We start from the raw sequence: 19210 nt of genomic DNA, 5'->3' as shown, positions 1-19210 counted from the left end.
CTCAGTTGGTTAGAGACCACGTTGGTATCCAGACTAGGTTAATTTAGAGACCACGTTGGTATCAAGACTACACACATACACAAAGAAGTTTCGTTGTTATTATTTCAAATTGGTCGATTGCGAAATTGTACATTACCAATACCAGTATAGGGGGGAAACAGACTTGTAAACAACTTTGTAGTGCTGATTGCAGACGGTCGGGGTGATTCGGGACTTGATTCTTACATTGCCCTTATTACAGGAAGGGAGGGACAATGCTGGAATCGAGTCCCAAATTAACTTACTCTGCCTTCATGCAGGAGTTTGTTGCTTTGCACACAGACAATGGCGAGAACCCTCCATTGTCTATGATTTGCCTTACCATTTGATAAAGTGGTTTGCATTATGCAATAGCCAATAGTGTAATTCCAGAAAGAATACCTATGACACATTTTTGTGTTACTCCACTATCGCTATGGTTCCTCAACCTCCCCATCAAAGTCCCAGAGACTGCATTATTTTTTTGCACATGTATTTTTTGGTTTAAAAAAAGAACACCCAAACCCTTCCTAATAAAGAAAAAAAGAAATAAACTTTGAATTACTCAATTCAATCTGTTCCTCTTCCCATAAAACAAAAATATGTAAGATTATCTCAACTTGTCCTCTGTGTGTGTGTGTACAAACAAATACCCCCCCCCCCCCCCCCCCCCCGGGTAGAAAGATGGTTAACTGGAAAGTCATTGGCAGTGTTTCTGAATACTAAAAGTGTACTCAAACTGTTGTTGTTTTTCAGGATGGCCATCATGACTGTGACGGGGCCAACCACCATGACTGGTAATTTTACAGTTAATGGCAGGTAGAAGACAACCAAAGAAAGCAATATGTTTAAGATTGAGTCCTACATTGCCCCTATTTTGTTGAAGTATGTCAACAAATATATCAAGAATATCAAACCAGAAGACCTCCAGTTATCACTATGGGGAGGAGATTTGGTTTTGAACAAGCTAGATTTAAAACTTGATGTTTTGGAAAAGGAACTGAATGTACCGATATCGTTTGTCAGCGGGCATATACACGAGTTGCGCATATACGTACCCTGGCATAAATTGATCTATGAGCCAGTCGTGGTAACCATCAATACGATTGAATGTGTGCTGAAGCTACGAGACAGTGCAGATGGTGACCATGGTAGTACAAGTTCAATGTCAAGCTCCTCAAGCAAGGTCAAAGGAGAGAGGAGGTCAAAGGTCAAGCAGAGTGGTGATGAAGAGGATATTCCGCCAAGTTATGTGCAGACGCTGATTAACAGGGTTATCAATAACATCAATATTGTTGTAAATAATCTGATATTGAAGTATGTAGAAGATGATATAGTGTTATCAGTGAATGTGAAATCTGTGGAATCTTTCAGCGTAAACAGCGATTGGGAAAGCGCGTTCATTGAACTCGCACAGCCGGACTTGGTTCTACGAAGAATGTGTCAGCTCTCAGACATCACTGCATGTCTTGACAAACGAAATGCTAGCGGTAAAATAGAAATGTATCAAGAGCCATTGGTGTACAAGTGTTCGGTCACCTGTCGTATGCACATGACCTTCGACAGCATCAATGCAAAACGAGCCAGTGTGATTACCATCAACACGCTATGCGATAAACTCGATATCTCAATCACGGATACTCAGTTACCTATGTATATCAGATTACATATGCTAATATTGGCCCTTTACTATGGTGACATTGCGCCAGGCAAAGGTAAAGATGATGAAGAAAGTGTTGAAGAAATGGAGAGCCATGGAAACGAAGAGAGTGCCATGGCGATAAGTAAAGGTATTGTTGACTATGCATACACTGTCACATGATATACCTGTACAGCATTATGTAATGTAATGTTCCAAACCAAAATATTTTTCTCAGATCATAGTTGAATTAATAGTGGAGTATCTAGTGTTTTTGTTACGGAGAATGAGTGATACACTATACAGTGAATTTCACAATACCATGCAGCTTTTCTCTTTGACACAACCATACAGAAACCAACCAGAAACTGCATATCCCACACTTCAGTAGGAAAATTGCTACATTTAGCCTAAATGAAATAAACCATTTAAATGTATTGCAACTACATGCAGACATTCGGGTGCCATTGTTTTTCTTAATATCAAACACCCAGTGAATGGTGCGTAAAATGTCCTTTGAGGTGTTCATTTGATGTCTGTATGGGGCATGTATAGTTCATTTCACTTAGACAAAATGTAGCAAGAAACTGTACTCATTCAATCTTGCTTTCTTAAAGTGTAGCATGTCCAGGTTTCTTCATGGTTGTATCAAACAGAAAAGCTGCACAGTATTGAGAAATTTGCTGTAAGAAGACAGCAGTCAACACTTTTAACCAAAACAAACTATCTTCAAATTACAGCAAATTGTCTAATCTCTCTCTGATCCTAGCTCCTAAACATTACGGTAATACATGTATGTCGTTAAACTCCTAATATTTCACTGTAATGCTTTACTGGTAATGATATTTACACTCAGTACTGGCCAAATATTGGCCCTGATATATCAGACCCTGATAACTTACAACCTCTCAATTCTAAATCAGACCCTGGCAGCTTACAACCTCTCAATTCTAAATCAGACCCTGACAGCTTACAACCTCTCAATTCTAAATCAGACCCTGGCAGCTTACATGTACAACCTCTCAATTCTACATCAATTCTTAATCAGACCCTGATAACTTACAACCTCTCAATTCTAAATCAGACCCTGACAGCTTACAACCAGACGATGAGCAAGATTCACAAGGTTGGGCATCGTGGGCTTGGTCCTATGTACCTCAGCTAGTTATGATAGAAGATGAAGAAGAACTAGAAGAATACCAACATGGAAGACGGAGAAAGAAAGCAGAACCACCAGTCCTAGTTTTGGGATTGTATTTTACCAAATCAAGAGTCACATTCAAGGTTGGTGATTTGTGGTGATTTTCATGCTAAACACACCACCATTACTACAGCTACCACCACCATAAACATCACCACTCTGACTACAATAATCACTCGTAACATCAGCACCACATATTTCATATATCATGTCACCACAAATACCACTGCTACTCTCACCACCACCACAGTACTACACCACTACACTGACCACTACAGTCACTGATACTACCATCACCACATACAACACTACCATATCTTTACAACTACCACTACTTCTGCCACAATTACTACAGTACCACCACTAAACTGACCACAGCGATCACTGGTACCACCATCACCACACATGCTACTATCTTATCACCACAACTATCACATGCACTCCTGCTACAAGTGACAACCAATACTGCACTCACATCACTACACACACCACCACTAGTCTGTCCACAACCAGATCACCACAACTGCCACCACTACTAAACACAAGTCAGTACAATACTGCCAGCATCATCATCCCATTGAACTCATGTGGGGTAATGGTGCTGGGAATTGTCCGTGCAGAGTGTAGGAGGTTATCGGAAACAAAAAAAAACTGGCCTCTCGTCTTACCACTTCAGTTAGGATTTGAGCTCTGTTTTGGGTTAGATTAAATGTGCCATGCTGTAAGGAAGAAGGCGCAGTTTTGAATGCCTCTACCAAACAAGACAGCTTGTCCCGGGCTTTCCTGCATTAACACTGAACTCATGAGGGTCAGCCATGATCCATCACTGGTCTATATAAAGTCGTGGTCTATGTGTACTGAACTACTGATAATTTGATAGTCTAGATACAATGTTTAGTAGTCTATATTCACTCAATGAACTACATGTACTTATAATTTCAATTCTGCATTATATCTGTATCATCCACTCATCTTTCGTGTTTGACAATATGGCTCATCAATACAAGCTGGTGTCTTATCACTTCAGCCCATCAGTACCGGCTGATGTATAATCAATCATAGTGTACCGGATTAAGGTGTTAAAGGTATCAGAAGGAAGATAAATTAGGTTACAGCTGGTGTACATACATGTGTCATAAGAGATCATAGTACACATAACTTATGTCAGTTACCAAGGGTTCACAAAATGTATTTACATTTGAGCAATGGTGTAGCCTAGACCTTCACATTGCTGGATTTCGACTATGTCCTCTCCCCAAATGCTTAGACTTTTGTTTTGAATTCAATATTTAAAGCAACAGCCAAAAAAAGGCAGCAATATTTTTCTTTGTTCAGCTGTGTAAAATATAGTGGCATTCAGATAAGGAGGCCTTGTGAGTAGGAGATGTCTGGCATTCATACATCTGCATAGGCCATACATCAATGTTGATGGAGGGTCTATGGGTTATGTCATAGTAATGGATGGGGCTCTGATGGTCAACACAACTCTATAACTGTACGTACTACCAACAACAGTATTTGATAGCATAGACTATGTCTCAGAGGCAGCTGTTTCAGAAAACATAAAGATAATGCTGTTTTATTAGGCTATTATGTTTCAGTCTTGCCCATATAGTTTTAGTTATGAGTTTATGCTTGTTAATACAGACTGCTTGAAGCTCTATCAAACATGTACTTACTTTGAAGTTATTGTACAAATCATATGCTGTCCAAGGAAAACACCACTCGCACAAACATTTATATATGGTGATATAGTATGATTTAAGGCTTCATTACAGATTAGAATTAGAATAGAATCTTTATTGCATCCATTACGAAAACTACACCTCATTTTCTGCAATAAATGTTTGGTGCTAAAACAAACTAGTAAAATATATCAAACTAGAGTAATAATAGTTGACAAAAAAAATATGACAAAATAAGGTTTACATAAAAGTGTAAAGTTTCGGTTAGATAAATGTAATGTATGATTTTTTTTAATTTTATTTTATTTTTTACATTTTTACTCTTCACAGCTGACTGACTTGAAACAAGACAGTCCATATTATGGTCCTCAGAAGATTGTCTTCAATCCATTTCTGTACCTGGAAGTAGACAATGCCAGTGTTGAGATAGTCTACAAAGGTGATCCATTCTTCAATGCCCAAGTTGGACTCACTCATATCAAAGTTGCTGGCCTTGGAAATTGCCCATGTGATGTCCCGGACTTTCAAGATGGCCACCACCAACAGGTACTACTCCACTTCATGTTAATTGATAAGCCATACACGAGTTATCAGAAAAACAAAAGATTTTATAGTTTGGCCACAAGGAGTGCTGTTTTGGCGTTGCTATTGCACCAGAAGTGAGGGCCATGATAGTTGAGCACTACAACCTCCTTTGAATGAAATTTTCATTTCTAGTGTTTCATAGGAAAAGTCGGTTGGATTTTAAATGTCAAAATATTTGTTAACATTTTTTATACGACACAATTCAATTTTGATTTAATTACTGTATTCACATACACTAGGCCACCAACCCAAATATACACATGTATCAAAATAAATAACTACATTTTGGAAGGTACTTGAAATTACAATGAAAAGGGCTATTGTTTGATGACATAGGTTGATGTATATGTATTTATTTTGTGCACGAAAACTTTTGTGGAATGGCAATTTAGGACATGTCATGCACTCTTTCATTTGGCAGACAGCAGATACTACTTGTAAATAACTCATCTGGCTCACCCATTTTGTTGAATTCAACTATTGTTGACTAGTTTCACAACAACTGAATATAGAAATAGTATGACAACTCATAAAGTATATTAGTGAGGTTATTTCAACAGAAAAGAAAACTTCAGCTGAAATAAATTCAGCACTGAAAAACACAGGACTACATTAGTTGAACTTGAAATATTACAATTTTGTTTTCTATCTTAATATTCAACAGCCATTCATTGTCTGTGGAGATCCTAACTTCGAGCGAAAACAACAAAACTACATCTCTGGTTCTATGTTTGATGAAAGTTGGCCCGAAAAGAGTAAGCAAAGAACGCAGTTTGTCTTTGATGTGGAGGAACACCAAATGAAGTATTCAGAGACTAACGCTCTGCAGAGATTTGGTGCATTCTGGTTAGATTACATTTACACAATGGAAGTGAAGGAAGAAGAAGGTGAGTGGAAATCAAAGGGCAAGGATACCTTGTGAATTCTAGTCTCGGTTACCCAGCTTCACCACTGAGGGCTCACTTCATGGCTGAGCGAGAGTCTGGGGAATTGCATAAGTTAGGAGGAGCATGGCTGTTGTTGAGATTTATGACAGCCAGTGATTGGACAAAAATTATTCCAAATTTTCATATTCATCATTTCTGTATATATTTAACAGAAATGATGGTATAAACATTTTTGAAAACTGTCTTTGTTAGGAGACTAACCAAAGTACTCTTTCAAGAGTTGTTACCATGTGAGTTTACTACAGAGGTCAGGTTATAGGTCAGCCTCTCCATGACGCCATCTTGTACCAATCACTGACGTTGTAATGCCCCAGACTTTTGCTGAGATCAGAGAGTCTGGGTAACCAAGACTATGTGAGTTCATGATAAAAATTGGGATGCCAAAGAGGTAAAATGCATTGGTTTGGTGGTGGTAAAGATCCAAACTTAGGCAGAAGTGATGTGTGAGACTTGCTAGGCAACTTCCGTGAAACATATTATAATTACACTAATAACAGAAGTAGTCAACAATATGTTTCAAAAAAAATAAGAAATTGTAAATTCACAAGGTAACCAGGAGATAAAGGTATTTACATAAACTTTGGGTTTTGGAGAATCATGCATGATGTCATATAACATGAATTTCGCATGATTGCAAAATGGTGGCAATGCCTACACCAAATTGGAAAAGAAATGGCTTTCATTGTTCTAGTAGTGGTCCAGTGTCGCCTCATGGGTGTCAGCAGATTGGCATGTAAGATGAACAATGAATATTCATGACTATCAAAGTCTAAAAAAATACTCAGGCTAATACTTCACAAAAAACACTGCTTTCAACATGTTACATTTTTATTGATTTATCTCCCAATGCCAGGCAGCAGATCATCAAAGCATAGCGATGAAATGCAGTATAACAACATCAAAGAGACGTCTTCCAAGAAGTTTTTGTTTGGTCCATCCACATGGCATATAAATAGTAGTGGTATACACAGAGTACAGAAATTTATTTGCTGTGCCAATGACCATGAGTACCAGCCGTATAGCCAACCCAAACCAGGTAGGAACTCACAACTAATGTCCAAATATGGTGATGTATTCTGATAATTCAAAAACCAAATATAGTGATAGGATAACTCAATAACCAAATATGGTAACATAATAACCCAATGACCAAATATAGTAATAGGACAACCCTGTAACCAAATATGGTAATGTATTAGGACAACCAAATTATCAGATGTAGAAAGAGGACATCCCTATAACCCAAACACCAAGTGTAGTAGTAATAGTAGTAAATGTAGTAATATGATAATATGGTAACAAAACCCTATCACCATATATGGTAATATCAGGGTTCTCCACAATTTTGAAAAATGAAGTGGTGGCTTCATTTACATACTAATTTGCATATAATTAGCACATTTCCAGATTGTAATATTTGACAATGAAAAAAAAATGTTTCCAACATCAAAAAAGGCTTAAAAAGCAATTAAAGTTCTAGTTTCGGTAAATGAGCCACAACTGTTTTAAGAAATTATTTCAGTTCACCAATTTCAATCTGCAATAGTATAATTCATCATGGTAAAACCAGAGGGGTGGCCAACACAAATAAAGGGGTGGTCCGACAAACAGAGGAGTGGTGCATGAAAATGGAGGGGGTGGTGCACCTCTCAATAACCGTCATGGCAAACACTGTAATGTTATAACTCAAAGACCAATTGTAGTGAGAAGAAAATTTTATAAACGTGTAAAAAAATATGATAACTCAATAGCCATCAAGATTTCTTACAATTTCTGAACATCATGAAATTTTTTTGTTTGGATCCAGAAATTGTTGATGAGAACCGTCCAGTGCCATCGGTTGATGAGGTAGCAGCTCTAGAAGAATTCATCCCAACTAGATCCATGCATATAACGGCCCTTGGTGTTAACATCACTGTCTCAGCAGCTGAACATTCAAGATGTGATATGAAGAAGAAAAAAACTGTCCTAGCCAAACAAAGACACTCACCAAGAAAGGTAGGCACCAAAAATACTATAAGTTGTATATCAACTTGAATACATACATTGAGAACTACCCCCCCCCCCAAAAAAAAAAAGCAAGTCTCCTAATTCTTCAATTTTTCCTTACCCAGCAGGAACCCAGACGGAAATCAGAGAATCCTGTCACCTACCAACCAGTGCATCCCTTACCAGCATGTCAATTACAAGCAGATCGTATTGATATACAGAACACAGTACCTATGTATGGCAGAAAGCTTGTCAAGGCTGTCAGTAAACTACCACAACCCAGTGGTAATCTTGTACATCACTGTTATTCACATATGTATATTAAGGTATGTGTTGTACACATACAGAGACACACAGTCATATACAGACACACACAGACACACACTCACTCACTCACACACACACACACACATACATACATACATACATACATACATACATACATACATACATACATACATACATACATACATACATACATACATACATACACACACACATACATACATACATACATACATACATACATACATACATACATACATACATACATACATACATACATAGTACATACATACATACATACATACATACATACATACATACATACATACATACATACATACATACATACATACATACATAGTACATACATACATACATACATACATACATACATACATACATACATACATACATACATACATACATACATACATACATACATACATACATAGTACATACATACATACATACATACATAGTACATACATACATACATACATACATACATACATACATACATACATACATACATACATACATACATACATACATACATACATACATACATACATACACACACACACCACAACCAGTGTTAATCTTCTCCATCTCTCTTAATCACCAAGGTATGTCACACTCACGCACACACACGCACACACACACACACACACATACATACACACACACATACACAAAGTAAACTGACACAACCCACTGATAGTCTCCAAGTCAAGTAGTGCTGCAAACTAGATGTTTTCCAAATTATTCCTCAAAAAGTTTATCTTAGTATGGAAATATGAATTGAAAATATTATGTAAGAGGTGAACTTCAAGGAAAGTAAAAATGCTCTAAACTTAGAAATTTACCAGTGTGAGAAAAATTAATGGAAAACGTATTTACTGCTGACAATTCTCATATTCTGTATTTTCTATATCATCATAGGTATTTGGTTGTCAGGCTGGTTTAACTCTCATAGATCCATCCATTGAAACACAAGTGGTCCTCAACATCTTCCCATCATGCAGTGCTGCTGTGTACAAGAAAAGTATGATGTTACCCATGTACTGGTATGTGAAGCTATTATTAGTCCCTCGCTAAAATCAAGAACAAGAAAAATAATTATATCTCTCATAAGAAGTTAATATGATTGTTACTTCTTATCAACTCAAAGTCTTTTGTAAGCAAAATTATGCTAATGAAGCCCCAAAAAAGCATATGAAGAAGGAACAGGAGAAATTATAAATATACAATGTATATGGAAATGAAGCACTGACTGACACAGGATATGCAAATGAAGCATCATGTGACACCAGCTATGCAAATGAATTACTAACTGAAATAAGATATGTAAATGAAGTACTAACGGATACCACCTATGCAAATGAAGCACCATGTGTTACCAAATATGCAAATGAAGCACAAATTGACATAAGATACGCAATGAAGCACCAACTGACATTGAACATTGATGTGAAAGTCATCTGTCATAAAGCCACAGTCACATCTCTTCCTTTAGAAAGGATGACGTCTCTGAAATGACAAGCTAACCCACCAATCATATTTCATGGTCTAAAACAAATCTGTTTTTTTGACAGGACGAACCCAGCTATCGTCAAACTAGAGACACTGATAGAAGTTCCTCACCTTGGCTTCAACATGACCAGAGCGCAGTTATCCTTGTTACTCAACATTTACCAAAGCTGGCTACAGAGGGCGCCAAATCCAAGTCAGCTGTTAACAAACACACTGATGGATGATGTATTCAAGCCATCTGGTAAGTTTTATGTCTGTACATCAAGTAACAATTGGAATAATAGCAGAGAGGGGTGGTGAAAGCTATGAAAGTCTTTTGAAAGTTTTCAAAATCACCCAAAGAAAGCGTAATGTTTTCTTTTTTGAGACAGACATGTGTATAAAAATCTCCTAATGATACGCAAATGTGTTTGTCATTGTTGCAAACTTTTTATACCATTCAAGAGGGTAATTAAGAACACATGATTAATTGAAGTTTCTTATAAGGAGTCATGTGTATTATGGGGATTGTTCTATTGTTTCAGACCTGAAACTTAAATACCTTTACCAGCTTAGCATCAGCACACATCAAAATAATTCCCTGTCTGAGATTCTCCGCTGAAGGTCAATGTCAGATTAGGAACAAAAATCTAGGTTGAAAAAGTTGTCCAGGAGAGCTATAGAAAAATTTGGTCCTGAACGAATGATACATAATCCTTGTGGCGCTGATAAAGATGAAACTCATCCAAGGCTGTAGGATTGAAACATTAGGGTTTAACATTATCTAAATGGCAGCTATGAATGTGACTGTGATATCTGCTATGAATGTGACTGATATCTGATTTGTTGACAGCTAAATCATTCTCCTGTGGTCAGCCCATACTTGATGCTATGGTCTCCAACCTAGAATTGAAGTACTCTGCAAACAGTGCAGTAAAATCTACATCTGGTACTCTGGGATCATGTATGTTAGCTGTGCAGTCTCTCGGTAAGATTTCTAATTCAATGTCTTTTATGGACTGAATAAACTGAGATAAATAAAAAAAAAACTTGCCTGGCTTTTGAGAAGGAATTCCAACCAAACTTATGTAGTGTATATGGTATGAAAATTTATAAAACTTATTAAGATAAAGTGTCTTTCTTTTATCTTATTCCAGTTGTAGCTAAGTTTAGGCATATTGCTAGTTGTTTGCAAAGTTTAGATTGAGTATTAGTTCGTTGCTAAATGAGATTTGTTGCGAGTTTGTTGCAATATTTAGTGAATTACAAACCACTCAACCAAGGTACAGTCAATTTTAAAATACAGTGCAGCTTTTCTGTTTGATACAACCACACAGAAACCAATAAGAAACTGGACATGCTACACTTTAAGATAGCAAGATTGAAGGAGTACAGTTTCTTGCTACATTTTGTCTAAATTAAATGAACTGTCAGGAAATGTCTTCTTTTTTCTTTTCTTTATTTTTGACAGAGGGTGGTAAAGACACAACAACTCCACTGTTTTACGGTCCAGTAGATAACAACAAAGTTCACAAGATAGATTATTACACATCAAATCAGTCAACTGAGGATGTCACCCATAAAGACTACAGTCCAGATTTCATCACACTAACTGTACAGATACCTATAGATAAAGATAGCACAGAGGGTAAGTACTCATATCATGTCAGTCCAAAAGGGAAGTTTAAAGTGACACCCCCTGTGGGCTGAGATGGAACATGTTACATGAGTTGAGATGCTTTTACGGATAAGTGTAATAATATTTATCAAAAGAACACTGCCCATGTTGAAAACACATCTCAATGCACTGTATATGATATAGTTGAAAACATCATTCAATAAAAAGTCTTGATAGTCTTAGAGCACATATCAAAAGAAATGTGTCACCATAGAAAAGCATAACATGTGAGACACATATTCCCCAAATACTGCAAAGTTCTATATTAGACCATTGGATGTTATTTTTCTCACATCCCAACATCAAGTTACTGATAATGCAATGCAATGAAATAACAAAGTGCTTTTTAGTCTCCCCCCCCCTCTTTTTTTTGGGGGGTGGGGGGTGCCTGAGGGTGCTATTACACTGAATTCCATCCATCCTTCTTTCCATGTGAATTATCATCACAGTAGAATCCATTATGACCATTGAATAATGGTCACAGATTTCCTTAAAAACAGGACAGTGAAGCCCCAAATATCTTTTATTATTGCAAAAGGACCAGGAATTTGCTTTCATAGGCAAATTTTGGAGATAATTACGTACTTGATTTACAGGGATATAGGTTCTACATTGCTGATTATCAGGAGGTATTAAAACATAGGGAGAAATCTGTGTTGTGATATTTTGTGTTTAAATCTTTGTATATCTGATGGTATTTCAGCTTGTGGTGTTTGTTTGGTGAACGTGCAAGGTTCCTCAATTTGCATAGATCCTATCCTGTACACCTGGCTAACTTACCAACCAAGAGAGAAGATAGCACCACTGCTGAGCAAACAAGATAGTTGTGTTACTATAGCAACAGAAACAACTTTTGGGTCCAAATCGCAAGAGCAGATCCAGACATCATCTCAGGGTAAGATCATCTTTTTTGTGTGTGTGTTATATTCATTTAAAGGGGAACACCACTCCGGTCATTTAAAGGGGAACACCACGCCGGGAAATAAACTGAGTTCTGGTGAGTCATTTCATGATTTCACATCACATAATTTTGCCCAGTTGCCAAGAAACACAAAATTTAAACTATATTTCCCCTGTATTGTTCTTTCAGTGGTGCATAGATGCAATATGGGTCTTAGCCAACATGACTATTCATTAGATGCACATTGAATATTCATTAGATGTACACTGAATATTCATAGCTATTTATCTTAGGGAAATAAGCTCTAAGTAGTCATGAATATTCAGTGTTCATCTAATGAATATTCAGTGTTCATCTAATGAATATTCAGGTGTTCATCTACTGAATATTCAGTGTGCATATAATGAATATCTAATGAATATTCAGTGTTCATCTAATGAATATTCAGTGTGCATCTAATGAATATTCAGTGTGCATATAATAAATATTCAATGTAAATGTTCACATATTAAATTTATATCCTTCATACTGGAAGAGTACTTTCTCCAACTGTATTTTTTTTTTCCTCCAACTTTTTTTTTTTATAAATGCCATGGACATGACTCTGACACTCTCAGGTTGTGTATTTAGTATTGTTTGTGTGATTTTAATCTTTTGTATACACAGCTACTAAGATTATCAGAACAGGTTTTATCTATTTAGTTCCTGTTAGTTTGCTGACTTTGTAAATGTATTTGTCCCTGCTAGATTCCACACACTCTGGTAGTCTAAGACTTGCCAAGCAGTCAGAAAGTCATTCTCAATCACGTTCTCAACCCCTGCGGTCACCTTCAGAAACAACAGAGGACGAGAAAGAAAACAAACAGAGCAGAGATGTAATGACAATGATAGTTGATGTCTGGAGTATTATCAAACAGCTGACAGTACAGGCAAGTTCTTTGTGAATCAATCACTAAAATGATCATGTGATCAAACCGTATGATTTTGACCAAAATTTGCTTGTTTCAGATAAACATGTGTAATAACAGCAGAACCCGATGCCACATGAGTGTCAGTGTTGGTACAGTGTTTCAGCTGTGCTTACATTTGCTGCACTCATGAATATACACAGCCACAGAAAACACTGCAAGCTCTTATACAAATATCCCGAGTATTCCACACTTTCAACTCGTCATGGGATTCTGACATATTTTCGAACTCTATGGTATCTTTACTCTGTTGTTTCCAGAATACCAAGAAATGAATATTGGGCAAATGATATACTCAAACTGTATAGCGCCCTCACTCAATCATTGCTAGAAATGTATATGTACATGCGTGGCAAATTGTATTCTCAAACTGTATAGCGCCCTCACTCAATCATTCCTAGAAATGTATATATAGGTGTATGGCAAATTGTATTCTCAAACTGTGTAGCACTCTCACTCAGTCATTATTAGAAACTTACACAGACTGAAGGATATTCTCAAGCAGTTTAGTGCCCTCATACACCCATAACCGGAAATGTACTTGGAGCAAAGAATATTTGCAAACAGCATGGGTGTGTCAAGTTGATATGTAACTTTTAGAATTTATCTATATTGCATGACAGGTTGAAGTTCAATGTTGTAGTATTTACCTACCATCAACTCATCTTCAGTTTAACACTGATGTACATCAATACAACATTCCGCAAGCTTTCCAAGCCATGGTCAACAACTCAGACACAAGCCTTCCACAGACACTGGTCATCTGTTTGCCAACAATGAAAGTCAACAGTGCAGGACATAAACCCATCTCACCTCTCCAGGAAATACCACTAGATAGATTAGATGTACCCACCGAAACGGGTATGTATAAATGTGTGTGTGCGTGTGTGTGTGTGTGTGTGTGTGTGTGTGTGTGTGTGTGTGTGTGTGTGTGTGTGTGAATGTATATATGTATGTATGTATGTATGTATGTATGTATGTATGTATGTATGTATGTATGTATGTATGTATGTATATCTATGTATGTATGTATGTATGTATGTATGTATGTATGTATGTATGTATGTGTGTGTATGTGTGTGTGTGTGTGTGTGTGTGTATGTATGTATGTATGTATGTATGTATGTATGTATGTATGTGTGTGTATGTATGTATGTATGTATGTATGTATGTATGTATGTGTGTGTATGTATGTATGTATGTATGTGTATGTATGTATGTATGTATGTATGTATGTATGTATGTATGTGTGTGTATGTATGTATGTATGTATGTATGTATGTATGTATGTATGTATGTATGTATGTGTGTGTATGTATGTATGTATGTATGTATATGTATGTATGTCTCTGTGTTTATGTTATGTACATGTAGTGTCTGTTTATATGAGCATTTGTTACTTTTGGATTAGCAATGTACATTGTATGTCTCTGCCTGTGTGTCTTTCAATGTACACAATATATGTGTGTATGTCCAAAAACTTGTAATCAACTGTCAATTTGAAATCAAATATATCCAATTTCATTTTTTTCCTCAACAAAGAGCGATTTAGTTGTGTTCTGTAGAATGCTGCAATGTGTATTAAATTGCTACTAATAAATTAAGTCATCTTTTGGTCTTCTTTCAGCTGGTGATAAGTTACCATGGTCCACAAGTTTCACCAATTTCAGTTGCTACACTTTACTGGATTCCCACAGGGTGTATTACATCATAAAACCAATGGCAGTCGCATCTACCTTGGCTGTTAGCACAGTTGACAGCTCTCCCTCTGGCAGTAGATCATCTCTAGGTCTGTGTATACATGCAGACATGCAGGCAGTTGTATTGAACTGTTCCAACAAGCAGGTATATTGAATTTTGAATAATCTGATGACAAATTATGGCTTTTTGATATATCACCAGTTGGTTCACATAAAGTTGGTGGAAGTGATGAAATAAATGTAAGTCTCCTTCCTAGCATTCAAAGGAATAACTTGACTCTGACTAAATCCAGGGGCAGGGGTTTTGTAGTTACTTCCTGAAGGAGCATCATACCCTTCCTGTGTAAGGAAGACTGTCACCTTTTTCAAAAGAAATACAATGTGTAATGGATAACAGATAACAAAATCGTTTCAGCGACTTGACCCCTTACTTAGAATGTTCATATCAGGTGTAAAATAACAGTGTTTAATTGTCAGCCCAGTAGTGGTCACTCTAAATGTACTCAATTTGTAAACATGTCACCAGCAGATGAAACCCAACTGTAGACATATATACTGTGAGAGCTGTTGTTCAGCAACTATTTCCTGGGGCTGAAAGCAGAGGAAACTAAATGTGTGTTCGCTACCTAACGGGTAATATGACGTCTACTAGTGCCAAATAAGGCCAGAAAATAAGGGTTTTATGAACACATGATCACATGGCACATAAAAACAGGCACATAAAAAAACAAGTCACCAGAAGGACTGGTCTTGTGCAACTGTAATAGTGCCCTAGGGCTAATAGAAAGCAAATAGTGCCCTACATATGCAGATTGAGGTCACTAGTCCATACCATGTGACACGTTCTAAGCCAATCATTGAAGGCTGTATGAAAACAATGTTATAAATTCATATATGTATAGACATATTTATTCTGTTGATAACTGGAATATGTAGTATTCATGAAAATTAAATATTTTGATTTCAAAATATATTTATATGTAAGATTATACATGTTTTCACAGGTAACATTGGTATACCAGCTAGCTGCATTAGCTATGAAGTCTCTCAAAGTTGTGATGGTGAAAAAAAATGAAACACCTTCGTCCTCAACCAGTGCACAACCAAGCCCCAATGTTACCGTGACAACCAGCAAACCAAGAACTAAAACTCCTCCTAGCGCAACCTCCTCCAGTGCTGTAGAAATAGATCCTGCAGCAGGAGCTTTGTTGTCTACAGGAGAAACTGGGACTTCTACTGGGTTCCAAACTGAGTCCTTGGACGAGGATACAGATAAGAGAACCAATCAGAGTACAACTAAAGTGTCGCTATGGTTACAATGGACTGTGCCAAAGCTTTCTGTCAATCTGTATGGAATTGAAACTGGAAACGATAAAAGAGGTAATGTTGGTTTTTCAGTTCTCAAAAGTTTCAAATATTAAACAAATGCTGACATGTTTAGTTTTACCATAAATCTAAACATTAAGGTACCGAGGGATAATACATCTGCAAGACCAATTTCTTGGAAGAATAATTCTTCAATTCTCTCCAGACTTTTCCATATGAAAACTAGGTACTGTTCTTCTTTTTTTCTTTTTTAATTTGGGGAGGGGGGGGGGGGGGATAAATTTGGGGTTCACCATTTTCTTTTCACAGAAATTGGCAATCATATATTTTCCCTTGAGGTTAACACAGTTGGTGGTGGCCATATTGGATTCTAAAATGACCCAAGACAAGTGCAAGGTGGCCATATTGGATTCTAAAATGACCCAAAACACATGGTGGCCATATTGGATTCTAAAATGACCCAAAACACATGGTGGCCATATTGGATTCTAAAATGACCTGAGACACATGGTGGCCATATTGGATTCTAAAATGACCTGAGACACATGGTGGCCATATTGGATTCTAAAATGACCCTAGACACATGGTGGACATATTGGATTCTAAAATGACCCTAGACACATGGTGGCCATATTGGATTCTAAAATGACCCTAGACACATGGTGGCCATATTGGATTCTAAAATGACCCAAAATACATGGTGGCCATATTGGATTCTAAAATGACCCAAAACACATGGTGGCCATATTGGATTCTAAAATGACCCAAAACACATGGTGGCCATATTGGATTCTAAAATGACCCAAAACACATGGTGGCCATATTGGATTCTAAAATGACCTGAGACACATGGTGGCCATATTGGATTCTAAAATGACCCAAAACACATGGTGGCCATATTGGATTCTAAAATGACCCAAAACACATGGTGGCCATATTGGATTCTAAAATGACCCAAGACATATGGTGGTCATATTGGATTCTAAAATGACCTGAGACACAATTTTGACCTCAATTTCAAAAAGTTGTATGGTGACCCTTGATTTTTTTCCGTTATTATAACAGAGAATATGTTTTTGAGGTTTTTTTAAGCAAAATAACAGCAAAAGTTTGAGATTAGTATTTCAAAGACACCTTCTATGTTAAACAGTATTTATTTATATTTGCAATGTGACAGAAATGAAGATTTGTTCAGAATTAGAAGACTTGAGTACATCGATTGACATCCAAGATATTTACTCCAAGGTCAAGTGTAAAATAGGATCAGTTAACGTCAACCATTATTACCACAGGTAAGAAGTCTGACGAATGATCTGTTCCACATTCTGTGTACAGCTCATATCATCTCTGGCATGTGGAAGTTTTTGAATTGTATAGTGAGTGGAGTCATGATATGTGTGTTAGACTGACTGGCTTGGAATCTGCAGGTCGCAGAATTGGGCCCCATCACTGTCGTTTTTTCCTGAGTGGCTAAATACTAAGATTTGAACCATGATTGTGCCTCAGTCACCTTGTATCTACATCACTGGTTCTGCTGCGTTTGAAATATGAGTCAAAACATTCAAAATTACCATTACTTTCCGTGAATTTTCTTTGATATTACTGGTGGTGGTATAATTATGCTATTCTCCAATATTTGTCTTCATTCAGCTGGAAAATACTCCAAGATTGTTGTCACTATTTGTCTAGTGACTCGTAGCAACAAAGACTCCTTAGGTCACTTGTATTTTCCTTGGCTGAACAAAGAAAAATATTGGGGACTAACATCTAATTTATTCACATGATATAAACTCTGGTTATTTTTCAACCTTCAGCAGTGATTGTACATGGAAACCTGGTATGTTTAATGGTGTTATCCTATCCTGTACTGAGAAAATAAGTCAGAACACTGGAGTAATCAAACAACAAACAGATACAGAACAGACTGGACTGTTCAAAAGTCCCTTTGCAACAACTCCTGTCAAATCACAAGACAGTACAGGATTTCTGTCAATGACGTTCACAAGGGCACTGGCCAAGTCAGTACGGCAAAAGATGTTTGGAATGAAATCAGAGAAAGCAATGGCAACCAGGACTAGAAGTTGCGTCAACGAAATCTGCTTGAATCTACAACCTTACGATGTGGTGTTATGGTGTCCCGTACTTACAACAGCAATGGAAGTGTTTGCTCTACAGGAAGCAGAAGAGCTGATACACGGCCAAGAGGTCAGTGGAGGTCAAGTCCCATCCATCAAAAGTCAGAGGTCAGAGGTCACAATTAGCACAGCTCCCAGTGAATCAAGTGTTAGGAAACCTGTTAGGACAAAGAAAAGAAAGACCGCTGTAGAGATTATATCGGCCAGAAATTTACCACTCTTGTACCTTAACATGTGTGATGTCAGATTATTTGTACCCTGTGGGAAGGCAAAACCTACCCCGAAGAGAAATTTTGACACCTTTCTTGTCCAGATAAACTCTATAAGTATGGTACCTCATGCTGACAACCCACTCTCAAGATTAGTGCTGAAAAAGGACATCTACAGACATGCAATGCATACTGGGATCCTGCAACAGCCTGGGTCTGAGGTGGAAGATCGACAGTACCAGTTGGATGTGACTGGTATGAGTTTGTGTGCAGTATTGTGGGAAGAGCTGACAACCAGTGAACGGGGTATGGGGTTAGTGACTCCTAGGTCTGTGGTAGATGATTTGATGATGGGACAGAATCCAGCATTAGAATGGAACACAGCAGTAGCAAGGTAAGAAGTTTTATAGTAGCTTTTGTAGATCAACTATT

General features: G+C 37.2%; 1 protein-coding gene across 1 annotated transcript in view; it reads left to right on the top strand.

Annotated features, from left to right (window-relative positions):
• The first annotated feature begins 794 nt into the window (after positions 1-794).
• Positions 795-19210, top strand: part of LOC144444242 (intermembrane lipid transfer protein VPS13B-like) — a 42112-nt gene continuing 23696 nt past the window's right edge. The window contains exons 1-19 of the mRNA XM_078133656.1: positions 795-1808; positions 2742-2941; positions 4874-5089; positions 5793-6015; positions 6929-7111; positions 7883-8073; positions 8190-8390; positions 9292-9416; positions 9945-10123; positions 10715-10849; positions 11333-11509; positions 12243-12434; positions 13188-13369; positions 14032-14269; positions 15036-15253; positions 16113-16488; positions 17612-17726; positions 18249-18600; positions 18676-19172. Of these exons, the coding sequence (XP_077989782.1) occupies positions 863-1808; positions 2742-2941; positions 4874-5089; positions 5793-6015; positions 6929-7111; positions 7883-8073; positions 8190-8390; positions 9292-9416; positions 9945-10123; positions 10715-10849; positions 11333-11509; positions 12243-12434; positions 13188-13369; positions 14032-14269; positions 15036-15253; positions 16113-16488; positions 17612-17726; positions 18249-18600; positions 18676-19172 (4946 nt within the window). The 5' untranslated portion in view covers positions 795-862. The remainder of the gene's footprint in view (positions 1809-2741; positions 2942-4873; positions 5090-5792; positions 6016-6928; positions 7112-7882; positions 8074-8189; positions 8391-9291; positions 9417-9944; positions 10124-10714; positions 10850-11332; positions 11510-12242; positions 12435-13187; positions 13370-14031; positions 14270-15035; positions 15254-16112; positions 16489-17611; positions 17727-18248; positions 18601-18675; positions 19173-19210) is intronic.

This window comes from Glandiceps talaboti, chromosome 13, assembly GCF_964340395.1.
Source record: "Glandiceps talaboti chromosome 13, keGlaTala1.1, whole genome shotgun sequence".
In the NCBI taxonomy this organism is placed as follows: Eukaryota; Metazoa; Hemichordata; class Enteropneusta; family Spengelidae; genus Glandiceps; species Glandiceps talaboti.
This window is presented reverse-complemented; position numbering and strand designations above follow the sequence as displayed.